Source organism: Macrotis lagotis, chromosome 6, assembly GCF_037893015.1.
Source record: "Macrotis lagotis isolate mMagLag1 chromosome 6, bilby.v1.9.chrom.fasta, whole genome shotgun sequence".
NCBI classification, from domain to species: Eukaryota; Metazoa; Chordata; class Mammalia; order Peramelemorphia; family Peramelidae; genus Macrotis; species Macrotis lagotis.
This window is the reverse complement of record NC_133663.1, coordinates 73,263,738-73,283,936: the sequence shown is the minus strand read 5'-3', so window position 1 is coordinate 73,283,936 and position 20,199 is coordinate 73,263,738. Positions and strand designations below refer to the sequence as shown.

The 20,199-nt window shown below is 36.1% G+C and overlaps 1 protein-coding gene across 2 annotated transcripts in view; it reads right to left on the bottom strand.

Annotated features, from left to right (window-relative positions):
- The window catches only part of BARD1 (BRCA1 associated RING domain 1), a 140,590-nt gene that overhangs the window by 63,742 nt on the left and 56,649 nt on the right, over positions 1 to 20,199 (bottom strand). For both annotated transcript variants that reach the window (XM_074191441.1, XM_074191442.1), the window contains 2 exons: positions 5,844 to 5,924; positions 2,506 to 2,678 (listed from right to left, as the gene is read on the bottom strand). In XM_074191441.1, coding sequence (XP_074047542.1) covers positions 2,506 to 2,678; positions 5,844 to 5,924 — 254 coding nt within the window. The remainder of the gene's footprint in view (positions 1 to 2,505; positions 2,679 to 5,843; positions 5,925 to 20,199) is intronic.

The following is a 20,199-nucleotide window of genomic DNA, read 5'->3' as shown; positions in this document are numbered from 1 at the left end:
TCTTCTTCCTCCTCCTCTTTTCTTTTGGAGACAACTGGAGCTAAGTAACTTGCCCAGGGTCACAGAGCAACCACAGAGCTAAGGATGATTTGAATTCAAGTCCTCCAAACTCCAGGGTCAGTGCTCTATCTACTTCACCACCTAACTGACCCAATCCAATTGCTTCTTAAGGCAATGCAGTCAACCACAAAGATCAACTAAATATACACACTCCTTCTTTCTTTTCTCTGATTTATTCCCCACCCCCCAGACAGTATGTGGGTATACACCCGAACTAATCTGAATAGTTAATAATCAGCTATAGTTAATAATAGCTAACACACACACACACACACACACACACACACACACACTGCTTCCAAGGACTGTGTAAGACGCTTTATCTCACCATCACATTTGATCAACCTGTGAGGTAGATACTCTTATCCTCATTTTAGAGTCGAGGAAACTGAGGTTGAGAGATGTTAAATAAGTTGCCCAGGGTCAGGCAACTAGTAAGTAAGACTCAAGAAGATCCATTATATGTTACAACAGATGTTGAGGAGGTAGGCAGAATGAATGCCTTTACTAAGACTAACAGTATCGAGTTGTTTTTGAATTAAGCCTTACTTCATTAATATTCTGGTGATCTTGGAAATTTTATAGTGCAAAGAGATTCTCCCAAGTTCAGTCCAAGCAACAAAGCAACTGGGGTTGCCATGCTGCCAAAAGGTGATGACCAGTATCTTCAGTGTGATAACAACTTGAGCCTCAGGATTACTAGTAACCATGGTCATATTAGCTTTTAAAGACCACAGTTCTCTTTGGAAGTTGGTAGTAAAAATATATTCTATATGTGGTACTACAGACAACATCCAGGACCCAGGAATGACACAGAAAATGTAATAGTGGCTGAGTTTTAACACATCTGTGGCTCCAAGATCCTACCATTTTCTTACAGAAGGTGTTCAAGAGAGCCATTAATCAGTAATCCATACTTTAAAAACTGCATCTAGGCTTCAGTGGGTAGAGTGCAGGAACTGAAATTAGGAAGCCTCTTCTTCCCTAGTTCAAATCTGGCTCAGACAATGACTATGTGAACCTAGGTTAAGTCATCTAGCCCTATTTGCCTGTTTCTTCATCTGTATATTAAGCTGGAGAGAATGGCTAACCACTCCTATATTTTTACCAAGAAAATCCCAAAAGGGGTCCCAAAGAGTAAGACACGACTGAAATGACTCAACAACAAAAAGAATATTTAATTCTGCAAAAGAATAGTCTAGTTAACATTTCAAGATACTAAAGGATTGATTCAAAAGTGGCAATTTCACTGTTTACAGGATTGTGGAATTATAACTACAAAGCATCTTAAAAAGCTTTCAAGTTCAAATTGATCGTATTACAAATAAAGAAACTAGGCCTGAAGAAAGTTAGTCTATTTAGCACAGTGGGAAATCTAGAAAAGCTGCAAGGTTTTCTGTAATAAAGTATTTCATACCTGATAATTATAAGTAGCAGGTTTAAGATTCACATGGTAAGATTATTCCTGATACCAGGTATATTGTAGGCACTTAATAAATGCTTGCTGATTGAATGCCTTTCAATAGGTTCTATCTTTTTCAAAACACATGATCATCTCAAGGGAATGATTTTTTTTCTATCTTTAATTCTCACACTTGGGAGGTATTTTAGCAGGAATATGAATATTTTCTTATATTTAACTTTCTGAATTATTCTCATCCTTTGGGAGAACTTTAATAAGATTAAATGGGAGGCTGGTATATCAGCTTACTTCAATTTAATTCAACACTGAAACTAAACTTTATAGTCTTACAACCCTAAGAGGATGAGGAAACATAGTAAGACAAAAAGTCCACATAAGCCATTTACTTGGGATGTGTTCCATGGTGTCTATTGGTGTCTATTTTAAAAGGCAATTTCCAAAAGTCACTAAATGGCCCTCTGAGCTCTTAAAAAAAAAAAAAAAAGACCATAAGCCTCATCTAAAAGATGCAAAACCTTTCATTATTATGTAAGTTAATCATAGAGTACTATCTCCTAATGTGTGATTTCTTCTATAAATTCTAGCACACTATTTCCAAAGAGGACATAAGGAGAAATGGAAGATAAGAATTAAATGCAATGGTCAATTTCAAATTTCTACATATATTTAAAAATAATTGGCTTCTGTAATATGAAAATAAGCTCAGAGGAATCAAGGCATTAAAAATTATCTTGATAATTATTTCAACAAATAAAAGTGTTCCCTCTCTCTGTGTCTGTCTATCTGTCTCTCTCTTTCCATACATATATATCTTACAACCACAGAAGGAAAGGGCATGTATACTGATTTTTAAACTTTTAGGAAAATCACATCTAATTCTGGGAGATAGATGAGGTAAGGGTGTTAAAATAAAAACAAAACACATCAACAACAGCCTAGATATTAAAGTTTTTGCTTCACAAGCAATAATAATTTAGAAATACGAGCCAATTGGAGTAACGCATTTCCACCAACCTACTTACACAGCATTGCGGGAAGCTCCATGAGACAGTAACAGCTTGGCAATGCTCATGTGGCCATTCCTGACAGCATCGTGGAGAGGCGAGTCGTTCTGGTAGCCAGTGGTGTTTACCAAAGCCTTGTGTTGGAGCAGCAGCTCCACAATCTTCTGATGTCCGTGATTACAGGCTTCATGCTAATTCATATAAATTGGAGAAAAGATAAAAAAGCATGAGAAAAAATAAATAATGAAATCCTACTGATTTAGCAAGAAACAAAACAAAAATCTTTGTTTCTTAAGGGAGACTGAATTAGATCAAGAATTTTGTTTTTAAGTCAACTAGTCTGGATTCAATTGATTAGGATAAACACTTATAGGCAAATAGCACCTAAGTATATGGCCTAAAAATCACTTAAATGTCAAAGTCCTTATAAAAGCTCTCCTGACATCACTTAAATAATCAATGACTCTCATACAGAGCTTCTTCTCCTGACCACTGTTCTCATAGATATATTGTTTTCCTCTATTAAGAAGCCTCTCCTTCCCTAGTTCAAATCTGGCTCAGACAATGACTATGTGAACCTAGGTTAAGTCATCTAGCCCTATTTGCCTGTTTCTTCATCTGTATAATAAGCTGGAGAGAATGGCTAACCACTCCTATATTTTTACCAAGAAAATCCCAAAAGGGGTCCCAAAGAGTCAGACATGACTGAAATGACTCAACAACAACAACAAAAAGAATATTTAATTCTGCAAAAGAATAGTACCTAGCTCTGTTGTCTAGTTAACATTTCAAGATACTAAAGGATTGATTCAAAAGTGGCAATTTCACTGTTTACAGGATTGTGGAATTATAACTAGAAAGCATGGAAAAAGTCTCACTTTTGTATTTTTTATCCCTCACATTAAACATATTGTCTGGTACCTGGTAAACAGTAATCTTTAATAAGTGTTTTTTTTAATTCATTCACTCAATTCAGGTTACACACACACACACACACACACACACACACACACACACACACACGTCTACAGACAAAAACTTTAATTTGAGGGCTGAGGGAAAAGTCCTCTATGAAAGAAATAGGAAACTTGTACTTTAGATGAAAGCTTGCTAATCATAAAATCACATTTATTTAGAGCTTGAAGAGACTCTGGAGGTTTGACTCCAAGTCCACTATGATATCAATCAATTAGCAATGATTAAGCATCTACTTACTCTGTGTGGGCATGATGTATTTAAAAACAAAAGCATGTCCATGGCCTAGGGATAAGTTTTCAAGCAAAGTCTAAACCATGATGTAGAAGTAATTATTATTAGACTGTACATGAGACTAGATCATAATTTCATAATCTAGACTCCAACAAACTTAAAAAAATACCTATTTTTTATAATCAACATGACTGTATATGTATAAAATATATATCAGATTATTCACTATCATGGGGGACAGAAGGAAGGGACAGTGGGAGAAAAATGTGGAATTCAAAATCTGACAGAGAATGAATGTTGAAAATTATCTTTGCATGTAATTGGAAAAAAATCAAAATTAAAATATCTATTTTGATCACTATATCAATAGAATTAACTTCCCTGTAATGCTAGGTATCTTATATATTAAAAAAAAAAACATTCTGAGGAGACTATAGTCCACAGAAGTACAGCCAGACTGCCAAAAGAGTACAAGACACAGAAAAAGTTAAAAACTCTGATTAGAAGGTTCCAGATGTTCTTTCAAATAAAAATTCTCTAAGTGTCCGAAATAACCGCAGTACATACCAGGAATCTCAACTTTGGCTAAGTCTGCAATTCTCCACTATCAATAATACAAAGATATCCAAAATTTACACCTACTAACAGGGATACATAAGGTCAATGAGGTGAATCTACTCCCAGCCCATACAGCAAGTGGTAAGGGTTTACTCACTATCATTAGCAACCAGAACTAATGGAAGATATCAAAACAGACCCCAGAGAAAAAAATACTCCAGGTAAATTTTGTCCTCATTTTTATGACATGTGATCACATCATCCCTCTGCATTTTAATAAATACACTTGAACAAATTCTCTCTTATGATTAATATGCATCTTGGTACATCTAATTCAGAAAATAGGTCATAATATAGCTGGGGTTTTTTTTGTTTTTTTTTTTTTTTACTGGCAAAGGAAGGAATCCAAATCAATATAGCAAGATATTCTCTGGAATATTCACTCCCATTTGTTAGGGTGGGCTTTCCAGATATGAAAAAATAATTAAACCAATCATGAAAATATTAGCTAGTATGAGGAAAATCTCTACAACTCCATGACTTAGAGATGGTCAAATACCTTCCTGGCATGATATTTTGGCTAGTAGAGACACCATTATATATCACTTTTAGCCTGCATGCACCTGGTCCAATTAGACTTCCAATTTCTATGCTGAATTTCAAGTTTGCAGGATGAATGCATCTCCCTCATTTGCTGACATCTTCTGTGGCTGCACATGTCATATCTCATGTTTATTGTCCTAATGCAATTAGCCCAGATAGTTAGCACTTGTTTCCAAATGCAAGCAGCTTGTACTGTTCTTTTCTGTGGATTCTTCACATTACATCTTTAGCCACACACTGTATCAAAAGCCAAAAAGAACTTCACAAAAAATTGGCTCTAAATAAATAAAAACATAGTAAAGAGCCATCAGGATATTAAGGAGGCAGGACTATAGGTTACTCCCTTCTATCCATATACAGCAACTGAGGCATAGGTGTGTCTCAATGAGATTTATTTTCCTGTGGAAAAACATCATATATTTCATGACCCTTCTTGACATAGCCAGCAACAAAAGTCAGTCTCTAATAGGACAAGACTATGGAAAGTGAGACCTTCCTAAATTTAGCAGCAGCTGTCACTAGTTTTGCCCTACACCAGCTCTTGGGTCACCTAAAAAAAAAAAAGCAAAATGGAATGCCACAAAAAAGTATAATCATAATCCTGAAGCCTTAGGAAGCTAGCCAAGACCCTTATGGGTCCATGAATAGATTTCAAATAAATCCATAGATTTGAAAAAGAAAGGAAAACAACAGATTTATTGTTACTGATTTCTACCTGACTTCCTTTAATTATGAATGTAGATAACAAATACTATTCTGAAAAGAGGTTCCATTGGCTTCACTAGACTGCCAAATGGGTACATGACACCAAGGTTAAGAAGTTCTGCTTTAGATAATACCTAACCACACTGAAAACCAGGTCAGAAGTCATTTATTTTCCTTATAATTAATGAAAATATAATTTCATTAACTTAAAAAAAAAAAAAGAAGAAGAATGTCCCAGAGGGGAAAGGGGTAGTCAGAGAACAAAGGAAATTGAAAAATACCAATGGAGTCCATCCGGCATAGTCTTTAACATTTGGGTCACTTCCATTTTGGAGGAGGTGTTCAACAGATGGTAGGTCACCCTAGGGGAAAAAAATACAAAAGTAATACATGAACATTAGAATTTATAACAGAATGGTAACAGAAAGAAAATGTCATTAGTTTTTAGAAATAAAAATATCCAGCTTCTCCTTTCTGTTTGCCTTAATCTTGTGATTCAATCATTTTAAGTGAAATTAAATCTGGGACAAGGAACAACATTACTTAAAAGTGAGTTTGTACTAGTTTTGGAGCCAAATCTTAAGGCACAGGATCACAGATTTCAAATTGAAAAAGAAAATGAAGGTCTTCTAACCTATCACCCTTGACTTCCATCTCCTCACTTAACAGAAACAAAAACTTGCCTAAGGTCACCCAAATAAAGTAGAGAAATCAGGATATCATCCCAGGCCTACCAACTTCAAATACTACCCTCAGGCTATTACCATTTCACTGTCTCTAAATCATGCCAAACTATCTTTAGCTGCATGGCAAACTTTCCATCATTGGAAATGAAAGGATTTCCCATTGAAAGGGAGATGAAAAAAATCAAAGGATCTAGGAGATCATGGGATCACAGATCTAGGACTGGAGGGGACTTCTGAGCTTCAGAAAAATTAAGCAATTTGCGAAAAGTCTCTAAAATCCTCCAACCAAGATCCTGCACTTGTTCTACTGTTTCTGTAATGATTCACAGTAAGTAAACCTCAAGTAAGTGTGAATGATAGAGAAACAAAACAAATTCCACCAGTCCTTTGCAAAGTGGATTCCTCCTTCCATTAGGCCAAAGATTTAATGTTTATTATTTTAAAAGTCATTCATATCCTTTCATTCCTCCTCTCCTGGAAAAAAACCTGCTACACAAGAGGCACATTCCCCCACTCTTTCTTCCTCTTTTGCCCCCTTCCTACAGGAGGGGCTGCCCAGAATCCATCTAAACTATTTGACACTCACATGGTTTGGCTGAGATGGAGAGTTCGCTAACTATTGAAGACCACACCAGGCCTTAACATCTCATCTTGCTACTGTCTCCTAAAGACCTCCAAGTCCTACCATCTGCCCTAAAGATTCAAAACAAAGTCATGCCATTTAATGAAATAACCTAAAGACCCCTGGATCTTGCCAGTTACAAACTCTTCTCAGATTTCTGGACCTTTCCAACTACCCTGCATCTGAATATTTTATGTGATTTTCTCTCAGGTAAAGCATGAACTCCTTGAAACAAGAGGACCATTTTGCTTTTTCTATTTTTATCACCAGTGTTTAGCAAATAAGTGCTTAATATTCTTCATTCATTCATCTAAAGGAGAAAAAAACATACATTAAAATGTTTTTATAAAAACCTGAACAGCAAAAACTGAAACAAAAAGCCAAGAAAGCTTTTACTTAAATCAAGGACAACCCAAGTAAAAACTGCCAACACCCTTATCTCATAGGCAGTGACTCTTTATCCTTGTCCTTTAATTTCATTTCTATTCTTCCCTGTTTGTGGAGAGGTATTTTCTAGGCAGAAGCAGTTGCTTTGTTAAAACTGACAGGAAAAAAAATTTGTATAAACCTATTCAAAATGCCCTGGGGAATTAGTGTTTAATCCCCCCCACCCCCAGTTTCAGACCAAAACAACCACCATATTATCTTCTAACAGAGTTGTGAGGAATACAGTTTCTGTGAATACCATGGATATAGTCTTTCCCTAGATAATTTTTCCCCTAGTCTTACATATTATTAACAGAAGTAATTACTAGAAGACAATATTTTACTCTGCATTCAATTCACCTCCTGATTTTGGGGGGTAAAGATTTCGAATGAGGCAGAAAAGGCAGGACACAACATTTAACAAAAGACTGGTAGAATTTATTCTGCTTTTATGCTATCAAGGTATACTTTCAAGTTGGTGAATAATGACATTAATTCCAACCCCACAAATTAAAGATCTCTCCCAAGCATTCTGAAAACTTTGTTAACCTGATGGATTACAAAAAAATAGAAATATGCAATGGTAAATCAGTATGGTAGCAGAAAAATACTTAGCCTAAAATTGCCTTCATCTCTCAAGACTACTCTGCTATCAACCACCATAATCACACACCAACTATCAATTTTCAATATTTTTCCATAATAGAATAAAAGAAACTAAATATTTAAAAAAATATGTTGAACATTTCATCCTATCTTGAAGATTCAAAAAGTATTTCAGGAGCTTATATTATCTCAGATGCAATTTATAAAGGTAATTAAGTGGCCCAGTGGATAGAACACTGGCCCTGGAGTCAGGAGGACCTGAGTTCAAATCCGGTCTCAGACACTTAATAATTACCTAGCTGTGTGACCATGGGCAAGTCACTTAACCCCATTGCCTTGCAAAAACAAAATAAACATACAAAACTACACTTTCATTGCATCAAAGTGACTACTTATTAGCTTGCCCACTTAAAAGTTCATTACATACAAAAGGGATGTGACAAAGCTGATACAACTAAAGAGAAATTCACAGTGAGCAACCATCTTCACTCATTCAGGACCACACACACCACAGTGAATACAAGACAGCATCAAAATAAAAACCAGCAGACTAAACAGTCTGGGAAATTCATGAATATAAAGTCCAAAAACAGAAGACGAGTGAAGGGATCTTTTCCATAGGCCAAAAAACTAGGTAAATGAATTTTGTTTGAAAGAAAAAAAAATCTAAGAATTCCTATGCTGCTTATTCCTGGAACCTTCTCCTTCTCTGCAAAGGTAAACCTTCTGGTAATTACTATATCCATGAGAATGAAGGGAAAGTACTGGTGTAAGCAACAGATGTCTGGATCTTTCCCTTCTTGGCCTCTATTTTGTTTATTCCCCTAGGGGCAGGGGGAATAATAGGAAGACCAAGAAATCTAGTGTCTGGTAAACTCACCCATGCATTGTACTAAAAGGAAGAATTAGCATGGCAATGGTCTCAATATGCAGAATGAAACAGTTTTGGATATGGCCAATATGGAAATTCATTTTGCCTGAATATGTATTACATGTTAGTGAGGTTTCTTTGTTTTCCACCCTCCCATGAAAAAAGTAAGGGGTGGTAGGAGAAAATAATGTTTGATCATTGAAAAAAAATCTTTAAAAAAAAAAGAGTAATTGATATCTGAGAGAAAGATGTATGGGGGAGGGAGGTTCTTTTTACTATAAACACATTTAATACAAAGAGAATTCACAGGCACCTAGTCTGATAATCAGCTTTTAAAAAAGGAAAAAAGAATTGCAGAAAAGAATATACCATAAAGATTTCCTCTATGTAATAATAGCATTTTCATATACACCTTATTGGACCAAACCTCTCCCCAAGTGCATTGCTGAGGAGGGATGAATGTGCAGGTCAGAATTTAACCTCTTGCTCCAGAAGGATGGCTGGTTGCTTGGCAGCCAGCCAACATACCAGAAAGGACTACATTGATACTCAGATTAACAAATATCTTAGGAACAAAGCAAGTCTAGAGGACTGCGTCATGTTCGAGGAGGGAGGGGGAAGAAGCACGATAATTAGAAGCAGGGCTGGCAGTAGTGATCCATTATAGGGAAACACAGCAGCAACCTTCCAGGTAAAATTAAACGGGACCAATCCTTGGGAAAAACGGTCAGGCCTGGCAAGACTGACCTCAGCTTCCTTCACTTCTCCTTCCTGCTTAAAAAAAAAAACTTAACCACTTAACTTCGGTTAAAAAACTACTCCCTCTTCCCCTAATTTTAGCATTCTTTTGATCAGCAGTCTCTGGTCTTCTCTCTCTCCCCACAAATCAAAGGAGTAAGTGATGAATCTTCATCAGTATGTAAAGTTAGCCAGCAGGTGCATCTTAAACTTTGCACTTCAAATGGTAGATGAAAAGGATCTGTCCTTTATTAAAGGAACTTTAGGTACCTCCCCAAGGTAAGGGAATAAAGAGGAAAGGAGAGATGAGGGCAAGTTTTGAAAGGGGATTAAGTTTTTTCTCATTACTTATTTCTAGTAAACCTGATTTGGTCCTGCTCAGGTAACTAGGATGAAGAAATTGGAATCAGATATGGAGGCTCAGAAGTGTGTGGGAAGTACAAAAATTAAGTAAAAAAAAAGTAGACACTGCCGATAGTGACAGCTCCAAAAACTGACATGAGAAATTCAAATTATAAATGGGAAATTAGGAAAAAGGGACATGGTTAGAATAACTTTGGCAGGTGTATAAAGGATGGATTTAAGAGGTAAGAGATTTGCAGCAAGAAGACCAATTAGAAAGCTACTGGTAGATTCCATAAGAGATAATAAGGACCTGGATGTATTAGGGTACCAATGTAAGTCAAGAGAAAGGAACAGATTCAAGGGATGTTGTGGAGGTAGAATCAACAAAACTTGGATTACTGAAGTTGTGAATCTGGGGAATAATGGTGGTACCTTGTCTGAAATAGAGAAATCTGGAAGAAGGGTGAATCAGAGGGGTGGTTTGAATGTACAGTGAGATGCTTATGGGCCATTCAGTTCAAAATAGCTAATGAAGTGATGTAATACTAAAATTAGAAATGGAAAACAAGAATGGAATCATTGGTCCATGTGTCACAGGAGGGGGAAGGAGCCACCTTCTCTTATCCTCACGTCCTCTCAAACCTCTCTCAAATACAAATTATGGAAAAAACAAAGCAATTTCAATTGTCTCCACAGTCTAAGATCCTCAAAACTCAAAGAAGGTAAAAATCTGATGAACTAAAAAAAGTTTGCAAGCTTATAAGAGAACCTACTTCTGCTCCTTCTTCTTCCCAGTTCTATGGAAACTCAAAATAAAGATTGGGTCCTGGCTTGGATAGCAACAGGACACCGTTCTGGGCTGACAGAGAGCCCAGCATCCAGGGAAGGTCAGTACTCCCACAGATGACCCTTGGAGCAGAGAAGTCAGGGAAACATGATTTGCTTGGGGAGGGAGGCTTTGAGGTTCACTCCCCAGGGAAGCCACCATCTAAAGGAAAGGAAAGTGAAGGACGAAAGTAAAGAGAATAAAGACTGAAATTATAAATGCTCTCAGGAGGAAGAAAATTCAGCTTACAGCAGTGAACATCAGCAAATAAAACATCAAGGAAGACATTAATCATAAGAGGGGATATGACCCCCCAATAAGCAACTAAGGGACATCGTGGATAGAGTACCAAGTCTGAAGGCAAGAAGATGTGAGTTCAAATCCAATCTCAGGCACTTATTAGTTATGTGACCTTGGGCAAGTGCTTTAACCTGGTTGCTTCAGTTTCCTTAACTGTAAAATGGGAATAATAAAGGCACCAATCTCCCTGGATTTTGTGATGGTAAATGAGATAATATTTGTTAAGTGTTTAATAGAGTGACTGGCACAAAAAGGCACTATATAAATGCCAGCTTAAAAAATTTGCGTATGTTATTGGATCAATTAAGCAATTCCACAATTCCTATGAAAAAAATATTATGAAACAAAGAACACTTGATGAGCAAAAGGACCTCAAAGATCCCCAAAAGAACAAAGAACTTTGGCAGGATTTATTTGAATTGTTTATAAAAAGAACTAAGAATACTAAAAGCAGAATTCAAGGTCTGTATAGCAGAAACAATTTGTGGAATAGAAAAACTTGAATTCACAGTGGCAAGACTCATCAAATAAGGAAAAGAAAATAACTGGGAATGCAAATATACTAAAATGAAGGATAATCTGGAAGAAGAGAAGCAAAATGCAATAGTGTTGAATGAAAACATGATTTTAATATTTGCAAAATACACGCATCTCTGTAATAGGATGTGTAGAAATTATGTCTCCTCTTAGAACACAAATCAAAAAGCTGAACGCTGTAACACAAGAAATAAGGCAAGAAAACTTCTGAACAAAGTGCAGATTAAAAGAATTCAATATATTTCCTCCAGGGATAAGAGCCAGATATATAGATATGGGTATCATTTGTATAAAGAATTGACAATCAACCCCCCCCCCAAATTTGATGAGATCATGAAATGAAAAAATAGAAGAGGGCCCTGGATAGATAGGTCTTTGGGTTATACCCTCAATTGGGCAGCATGATATGGATGATGACCCACCAAAACAAAGGTCAGACACATGCTATAAAGACAGAGGACCAAAAGCATCCAAGAGGAAGAATGTCAACTTCTACAGAGAGGTTGAGAATGATGAGAACTCGAAAAAAGGTTATCAGATTTGGCAATTATGAGATCACTGGTAACTTCAGAGAAAGCAGTTTAGAATTGAATGATGAGCTTGGAAGACAGACTGCAAGGGGTTGAGAAGTGAGAGAAAAGTTAATGAAAGCAACAAGAACAAACTCCACTTAGGCCACAAAAGCGAGAAGAGTTATCTAATAAAAGTTTGAAAGGTTGCCAGAGGTCAAATGAGTGGATTTTTATGGACCCCTTTCCTAGCATATTGGTAGGCGACAGATAATGAGTCAGAAGAAAGAGATTACAGATTAGCTCGAGAGGGAAAAATGCCAATTCCTCAAAACATAATTTTCACATATTTTACTCTAACTACTGTTTCAATATTTGATGAATTCTCATAAAATATTTTTTAAAATGTTCCATGTATTGTAAGCCATGCCAAACATATTTAACATTCCTAAATTAGCAAAGTAACTTTAAATATGTATATGATACTACCATATAAAGGACTTTGACCTAAATGGTGGTTGATAAGGTCTGGAATCAGGAAGACCCAAGTTCAAATGTGACCTCAGACACTTATTAACTGTGTGATCCTGAGCAACTTAACCCTGTTTGCTCTTCTGTAAAACGAGGTAGACGAGGAAATGGCAAACCACTCCAATCGCTTGCCAAGATGACCCCAAATGGGAATCACAAGAGTCAAACATGATTGAAATGTCTGAGCAACAATTCAATTTCCCCTAAATTTGAATTTTTAAAAAAATGACTTTAGGTGAGAAAGAATAAAGAAATCATGAAGATATTTTGGAAAGGAGTGGAATTTACAATGAAGGTTCAGGATTGTATTTAGGGAGGAGAAATAGAGGATAATCTAAAGGAAAACAACCCTCCATGTTGAAACTTCTAATGTTTGAGGGAAAAGGTCTAATGTTAAAGGACTAAGTCCCTGAAGGGAAGAATTCAAAGAGAAGGGAGTTGGCACAATAATCTGTACAAGGAAAGACAAGTAAGACCAAATGGAAACATTGTTGAGTTAAAAAAAAAAGGATAGCTAGAATTTATATAGTACTTTAATATTTGAAGAGTATTTTACAAATATTTTCTCATTTAATGTTAGCATTACTATAATTACAAATTTTGCCAATATTATCTCATTTAATCCTCACAAACCCTATAAAGCAGGTACTATTATTATCATCATTTTATTGATGAGGAAAATGAAGATGAAGTAAGAAATGTGTTCAGTTGTCAAAATTGCCCTTAGCTGTGCCCTCCTTACCGCAAATCATTTTGCATGTATTTTGTATTTCTTTTTATACTAAGAGGTGAGTAGGAAAAGGGAGAGAAAGCAGAATACAGCTACAAAATGGCTGAGATAAAAGAAAAGAAATAAGTGTGGCTGTTAAGTTATTCAAAGAAAAGACTAGGGGCGGCTAGGTGGCACAGTAGATAGAGCACCAGCCCTGGAGTCAGGAGGACCTCAGTTCAAATCCAGCCTCTGACAGTTAATAATTACCTAGCTGTGTGGCCTTGGGCAAGCCACTTTAATCCTATTTGCCTTGAAAAAAAACTAAAAAAAAAGACTAAAGGTCATAAGATCACAAGACAGTGAAGCATAAAACATTCACAATTAAAGAAAAAAAAGTCAGAATCTTAGTGTGGAAAATGTGAAAAAATTTTACAATTACTTTCATTGAGGGTGCCATATGCCATATTTCTATTTTATCTTCTGTCAAATGACCATCTGTGCTCCAGATATAAGAGAAAGAGAGGAGGCACAAGGAATGCCTCCCTACATCCCAAGATATTAAGGATAATGAAGTAGTTCTTTTATAAAGGGGTGCCTTAACATAACCTCCAGTGAGAGACAGGAAATACAATTATCTCCATCTCCATTTTACAGATGAGGAAATGGATTTACCCACCCCCTTGGACTGGTTCAAGGTTACATGACATATAATACAAGAGACAAAATTTGAACTGAGGTCTTCTGCCTCCCAATTTAAGTTTCTTCCCATCTCACACTACTTTTCAAAGTCCAGATAATCAAAGAATTCTGACTCCACACTCAATTCCACATAAAGCAAAAGAACACATACCTCCTCACAAGTTTCACTTTCAGTTAAAAGTCAGAAAAAATTAACAGAGAACTCACCTAACACTTTGATAAGAATTCCCTCTGTCCTAATTTCACATTTTTCAACAGGGTAGTGAAAGGATTTCAAAAAGTCATATAATGTCACCAGTTACCTTCCTAACAACTTGAAATAGAAGAGAGAAGAGTCTGTTTTTGTCACATAGGATTAGAATTACAATTTGGATTAGTCAAAATGTCCTTAAGGTATTTTAGAATTGGCTGGTGATTTTCTTTGATTTCTTTTTGCATTATCACAGATGTCCCCTATAACATTCTACTCTTTCACCTCTTCCAAATGTATATCAGATTAAACTGCATGTTTATTAAACTCAATCATTTTCCCCCCTCTCCATACATAATGGTTTCCCAGATTTTCTCTCTTATGTAGATGTAATGCCAGGGACATAAATAAGATTATGATAATGACAAAAGGTGTCACAGTAACTGGGTAAGCTCTAACTGATGTGAAGTTTCTAGGAAATAAATTAACTTTTCTTGCTTCTGATTTCTTTAAATTACTTTCCTTACTGGCAGGCTATTTACTGAGTAATAAGCACTGTGGTTCAGTACACACACACACACACACACACACACACACTCTTTAGGCTCTTCAAAACTTAAAATAATAATTGAAGTGTTGCTAGAACACAGCAGAAAAATAAACATATCAGAAAATACATTTATAAGAAAGTTTTTAATGATTTAAAAATACCTAACAATCTTTGGAGTTAAAAAAAAATAGAAAAAAGAAAATGTCTACTATTACTCCTCTTCTCCACCCCTACCCAATTATTCAAAGTTAGGTTTAATACTTCAAAGGAAAAAAATTTATCCACATTTGTAATATGCCTTAGCTAAATAGCAGTGTCATTTTTAACTTTCAAAAAAGTCCTGAAAATGCTCTTTCCTGATCAAATATTAACTATTTTTAAAAGGAATTTACTGCCAATAACAAATTCCACTTATTTCTCAAGAAGGCAGATTTTCTGAAACTAAATGGATTCTGGATGCTATTGGATTAATGAAAGGCCTTAATAACAATCAATCGAAGGAATGGAGGGAGCTAAACTATTTATTCTGAAGAAGAGGAGATTCAAAAGGGAACATGATATCTGTTCAAGTATCCAATATAGGAAAGAAATTAGACTTCTGCATAGTACCACCAGAGGGCGGTTGAAGAGACATTTAGGTTTGGATGTAAAGAAAAACCTAACATGATGAGCAATTCCATAATGGAACAGACTGCCATGAAAGGTCCTAGAAAGACAGGTCCCTCATTTTACAGCTAAGAAAACTGATGTCCAAAGAGTGACTTGTCCACAATGGCACGATAAAGGCTCTCATTCTAATTACCAGGGTTCTTTCTCATATTTTAATCATTATTGATTGATTTACTATGCTTCTATTGTTGCAGTTGGTCAATAAGTGTTAATTAAGAAATCTACTAGATGGGGGTGGCTAGGTGGTGCAGTGGATGGAGCACCAGCCCTGGAGTCAGGAGTACCTGGGTTCAAATCTGGCCTCAGACACATAATAATTACCTAGCTGTGTGGCCTTGGGCAAGCCACTTAACCCCATTTGCCTTGCAAAAAAAAAAAAAACCCCTAAAAAAAAAAGAATCTACTAGATGGCAGATACTGTTATAAGAAATAGGAATACAATGAAACTACTCTTCTTTCCACTATACACTTTTTCAGCCTACTCTGCTAACAGATATTGGTGTCAGTGTGGATCCAGTTCTGGACCTGGAGTTAGGAACACTTTTAATCCTCATCAATTTCTTCATCTGTAAACAAGGATGATAACCATCGAATTCTCTTGACTGAGGGGAACTAAGACTTGTTGGAAACCTCATATCCAATAGTGGAGGTGTAATGATCGTAGTCATATATTGGAAGCCAAACCAAGAGCAAAGAAATTTACTGGCATGTTAGAGAAGACTGTTCAATGATAAAAACTTCAATTTCCTATGGTACAGATTTGTTTTTTGTGATTTTTTTTTCTGGCATACTTAGATTGTAGCATTTCGCAGGAGAGGGAAGAGTAGAGAAAGCCAAGGAAAAGGGAGTAACAGGTAGCTTCTGGAGGGGAATATGTGCCACAACTGGCACAACTTATCAGAATGAGAAAACTTTCCCTTCCAGGGCAAGAGACAAAGGGAGGTAAACAAATACTTTTACAATTGTGAAAGTCTACTTGGCCAAAAAACTGCAGGTGTCTCTTATCTGAGAATAGCTGTTCAATAGTAGATAAGCCTATACATTTGACCTTACAGAGTTCCTTCTCTTGTGTTTCTCTTCAATAGTGGTTAAAGATGTTCAACTATTAAGTGGCTAAATATTTTCAACTATTGAGACCACCAAGTAGAGGAGGTGGGGTAGTATTTCAAGATGTCCCGAAATGACTATGGTTCTTGTTTCCCCCTGCATAATACTCAAAAATACCTGCCTTCAATGGGTTGTGATGAAGTTCAAGTGTACTAAAGGTAACCTATTATTCTGGTTCACCAATTTGTGCAAGCATGTTTTGTTGGATCCTATATACATCCCTTCCTGTCATCCAACAATAACATTTCTGCAAACGAAATATCAGATCACAATTTTCTACATGTTCTCCTTAATGATGAATCTCTGACTAGAATTCCAGACCCGATTAACATTTAATGAAATGAATCTTGCATATTATCTATATGACTAGTAATTATTTTCAAGCAATCTCTCCTGGGGGGGCAGTTAGTAGCACAGTAGATAGAGCACGGGTCCTGAAGTCAGAGGACCTGAGTCCAAATCTGACCTCAGACATTTAATAATTACTTAGCTGTGTGACCTCAGGCAAGTTACTTAACCCCAATGCCTTGCAAAAACAAAGACAAAAACAAAAAATTTCTTCTGAAATAACTGCATTTCATATTCAGGACCATACACTGACCCAATGGAAGTAGTATGGAGAAGAGTGATTAAATGAATGAATGAATGACTCTATTCTCCAGGATAAGCTGAACAATTGTCTATGCTTCTGAGGTGATCTTTGACCAAAGAAACAGTAGCAAAAGTCAAACAAAGCTAGCATGTACCTATATATCTACAAGGAAGGCTTTATCTAAGTCTTGCAAAGTTTTTTATATGCCTTTTCTTATGTGATCCTCACATACAACAACTCTGCAGGTCCATACATGGTGTCAGAGAGGGGATTCAAACTTATCTTACCTGTCTTCAAATCTAACACCCTCAACATGCTATACTTCCTCTCAAAAAAGAGAAGTCAAATGGGGAAAAATTTTCCATCCAATATCATTTGGTTTACGCTGTAAAAAAACTGAATCTGATGCCATTGAAATCTCAAGGCCAATAACACTTGTAAAGCCCCATAAGTTCTAACTTAATGGGAGCCAATTTGTCCTTACTCTGTTGAAACCCAGGACACATGATTTAATGTTCTCAACTAGGGAAGATTTTCAAAAAAAATTCCTGAATAGGAACCGCTTCAACAACCCTACAAAATCTTCAAGGAAATAGATTCTGCTCACAAGTGAATCCTCCAAAAAAAGTCACTAGGTTATATTTTATATATAAACGTTCATGGATTATTACCCATTTTTCACAAGCTCTATCCAACCTAATGCTTACTCTGAAATATCAAAGTCAGTCATCACAGAAAACACAAAAGTCAGTCAATCTCATTTGCTTTGAAAAAGAAAAATTGTCTTTTCAATTAACAACAGGGCAAGACTGGGGAGCCCATATGAAACTACAACTTATGGAACACAATCAAGGCACTCTGTATACATCTCTGAACATAAGCAAGTGTTACATTATGTTCTAAAAACTCTGAGATTCAGGACCTAAAAAGAATTTGAACAACTCTCATTTTGGGGCCTTAATGGTATAACTAATCCATCAAACATTCCTACAATGGCAATCACATAAGAAATATGTTTGTGTGTGCAGGTACACATACAGGAGAGACAGACCCAGTACACACAGTGTTGTTCAGTGACATCAAACTCAAATATTAACAATCCCTGTAGTTTACTGACTTACAAATCCATAAATTAACATTATCTGTGCTGTATAGTCATTTTTTTGGAGAAGGAAATGGCAAACCAAGGAAGCCCCAGATGAGTCACAAAGCACTGGATACAACCAAAAATGACTGAGCAAAAACAACAAAGTGTATTTTTATTTGTTTCACCAAATTATTTCCTGCTCACTATTTTTGGACACCCTTTGGATTTCGCAGAGCAGCCAATACAACATCTCTGTTTTAGATAGTGGATAAAAGAGCCGGCTTCAGAACCAAGAAGACTGGCTTTAAGTCCTGTTCTTATTGACTGTGTGACTGTGGGTAAGTCACTTAACTTAAAAGAGCTCTAGGAAGCTATGATTAGTCACCGTAAAGAAAAAGAGTTTTCTTATCTAGAAGTTGCCCATGCAGGTGAAATCACAAGTTTGGTCTCTATCCAAACCCCCACCCCCAACAAAACAGAGACCAGGACTTAGCCAAACAAATTTACTGTATTATATTGGAACATACATATATGTATGTGTGTATGCATATACATATTTCATACACATATATGTACATGCATGTGGATACACATAACCCTCTCTTTTAAGGATAGCTCAATTCTCAGGAGATACTTGACTCTACTTGGATAAACTTTGGCATCTGATCCAGAATCATTATGAAAACTCTCATAAAATTACCATTACTATAAAACTATAAGGCATGCTTGCCTCTTATTTCCTCCAAAAAATTCCAGAAAAAAAAGTGTAATAAACCATGCTTATCTCTCAGGTTCTCTAAGAAATTCCAGGACAAAAAAAATTAGAGAATATAGGGGTGAGAAATTCAAGATCCTTCCACCTCCTCCCTCCACCCAATTTTGATTTTCATGGTTTGGGGCCACTTAAAAATGTACTAAGACAGCACAAATTCAGAGATGGCACAGATATCCAAAATGTGATGCTTAAATGACTACAATGTCTATGAAAAATTTTCCTCTAATGGAAGAAAAATACTAAACAGCTGCTACAATAACTGCATCTAGATCAGAGGTGAATACATGGAGGGAAAAACTCAGTGTAATAAACTATTTTGACACTATTTCTAGGTATACCAAATTTATTGACTCCCTGTTGTAAAGTATTAATGAAATGCTTACATGTTCCAGCCACTGTGCTAAGTGCTAGAGATATGAAGAAAAACAAAAGCTATATAAAGTCATCTTTGGAAAGGTGCTACTGGAGGTCCCACAAGTTCCCCCAGGGATAGTGTTCTGTTCACTACTTTCATCTTGAAAAAATTCCTTGACATAGCAGTAATTAGTACGCAAATCAGGTATTTTTTTTTACATCTTTTAAATAGTACTCTAAGCTGCACCCATTTAATACTGAGTTTATTTCTCTCTCTGAACTGATAATTGCTTATGGTGACTTAGATCATTATCAAATGATACCCCATCTAATCCCTACACATTTTGTCTTGGGTAAGAAATACTCATTCTGTTTTGAGTCTTCAAATCCCCACCAATTTGTCCACCCTTCTAGGTAGGTATTCGAGTTCAACATGCTCCTACAAACTTCTTTTAATTTTTATTTATTTTGAGTAATGCAATATTTGAACATTAAAGAATCTGAGATTTCCTGGTATATTTGTAGAAAAAAATTATTTGGAATTTTTCTAAGAGAAAAGTTATCATCCAAATGAGGAAAAAAATATAAATTGTTCCAAAAAAAGCATAGACACAAACCATTGAGAGTAGAAACAGAATGCTGAGTCTCAAGTTTTTAGGAGTCATGGTCTACTTATGCCTTCCCTGAGCCATGTCTTTGTATTCATTTATTTGCCCATGTGTTATATTTTTTAGTAAAATCTAAGTAGTACCCTACAGATCACTCAGGAAGGAATCTCTTTTTAGGAAAAAAATAAGATTCTTGCACCCAAGCTGGGTATGACATGAGCCAACCAATGTAGATTAGGCATCAAGTCTACTGTCCCCTGGGAAGAACTAAGGGAGCCCAGCAAGGAATGGGAATAT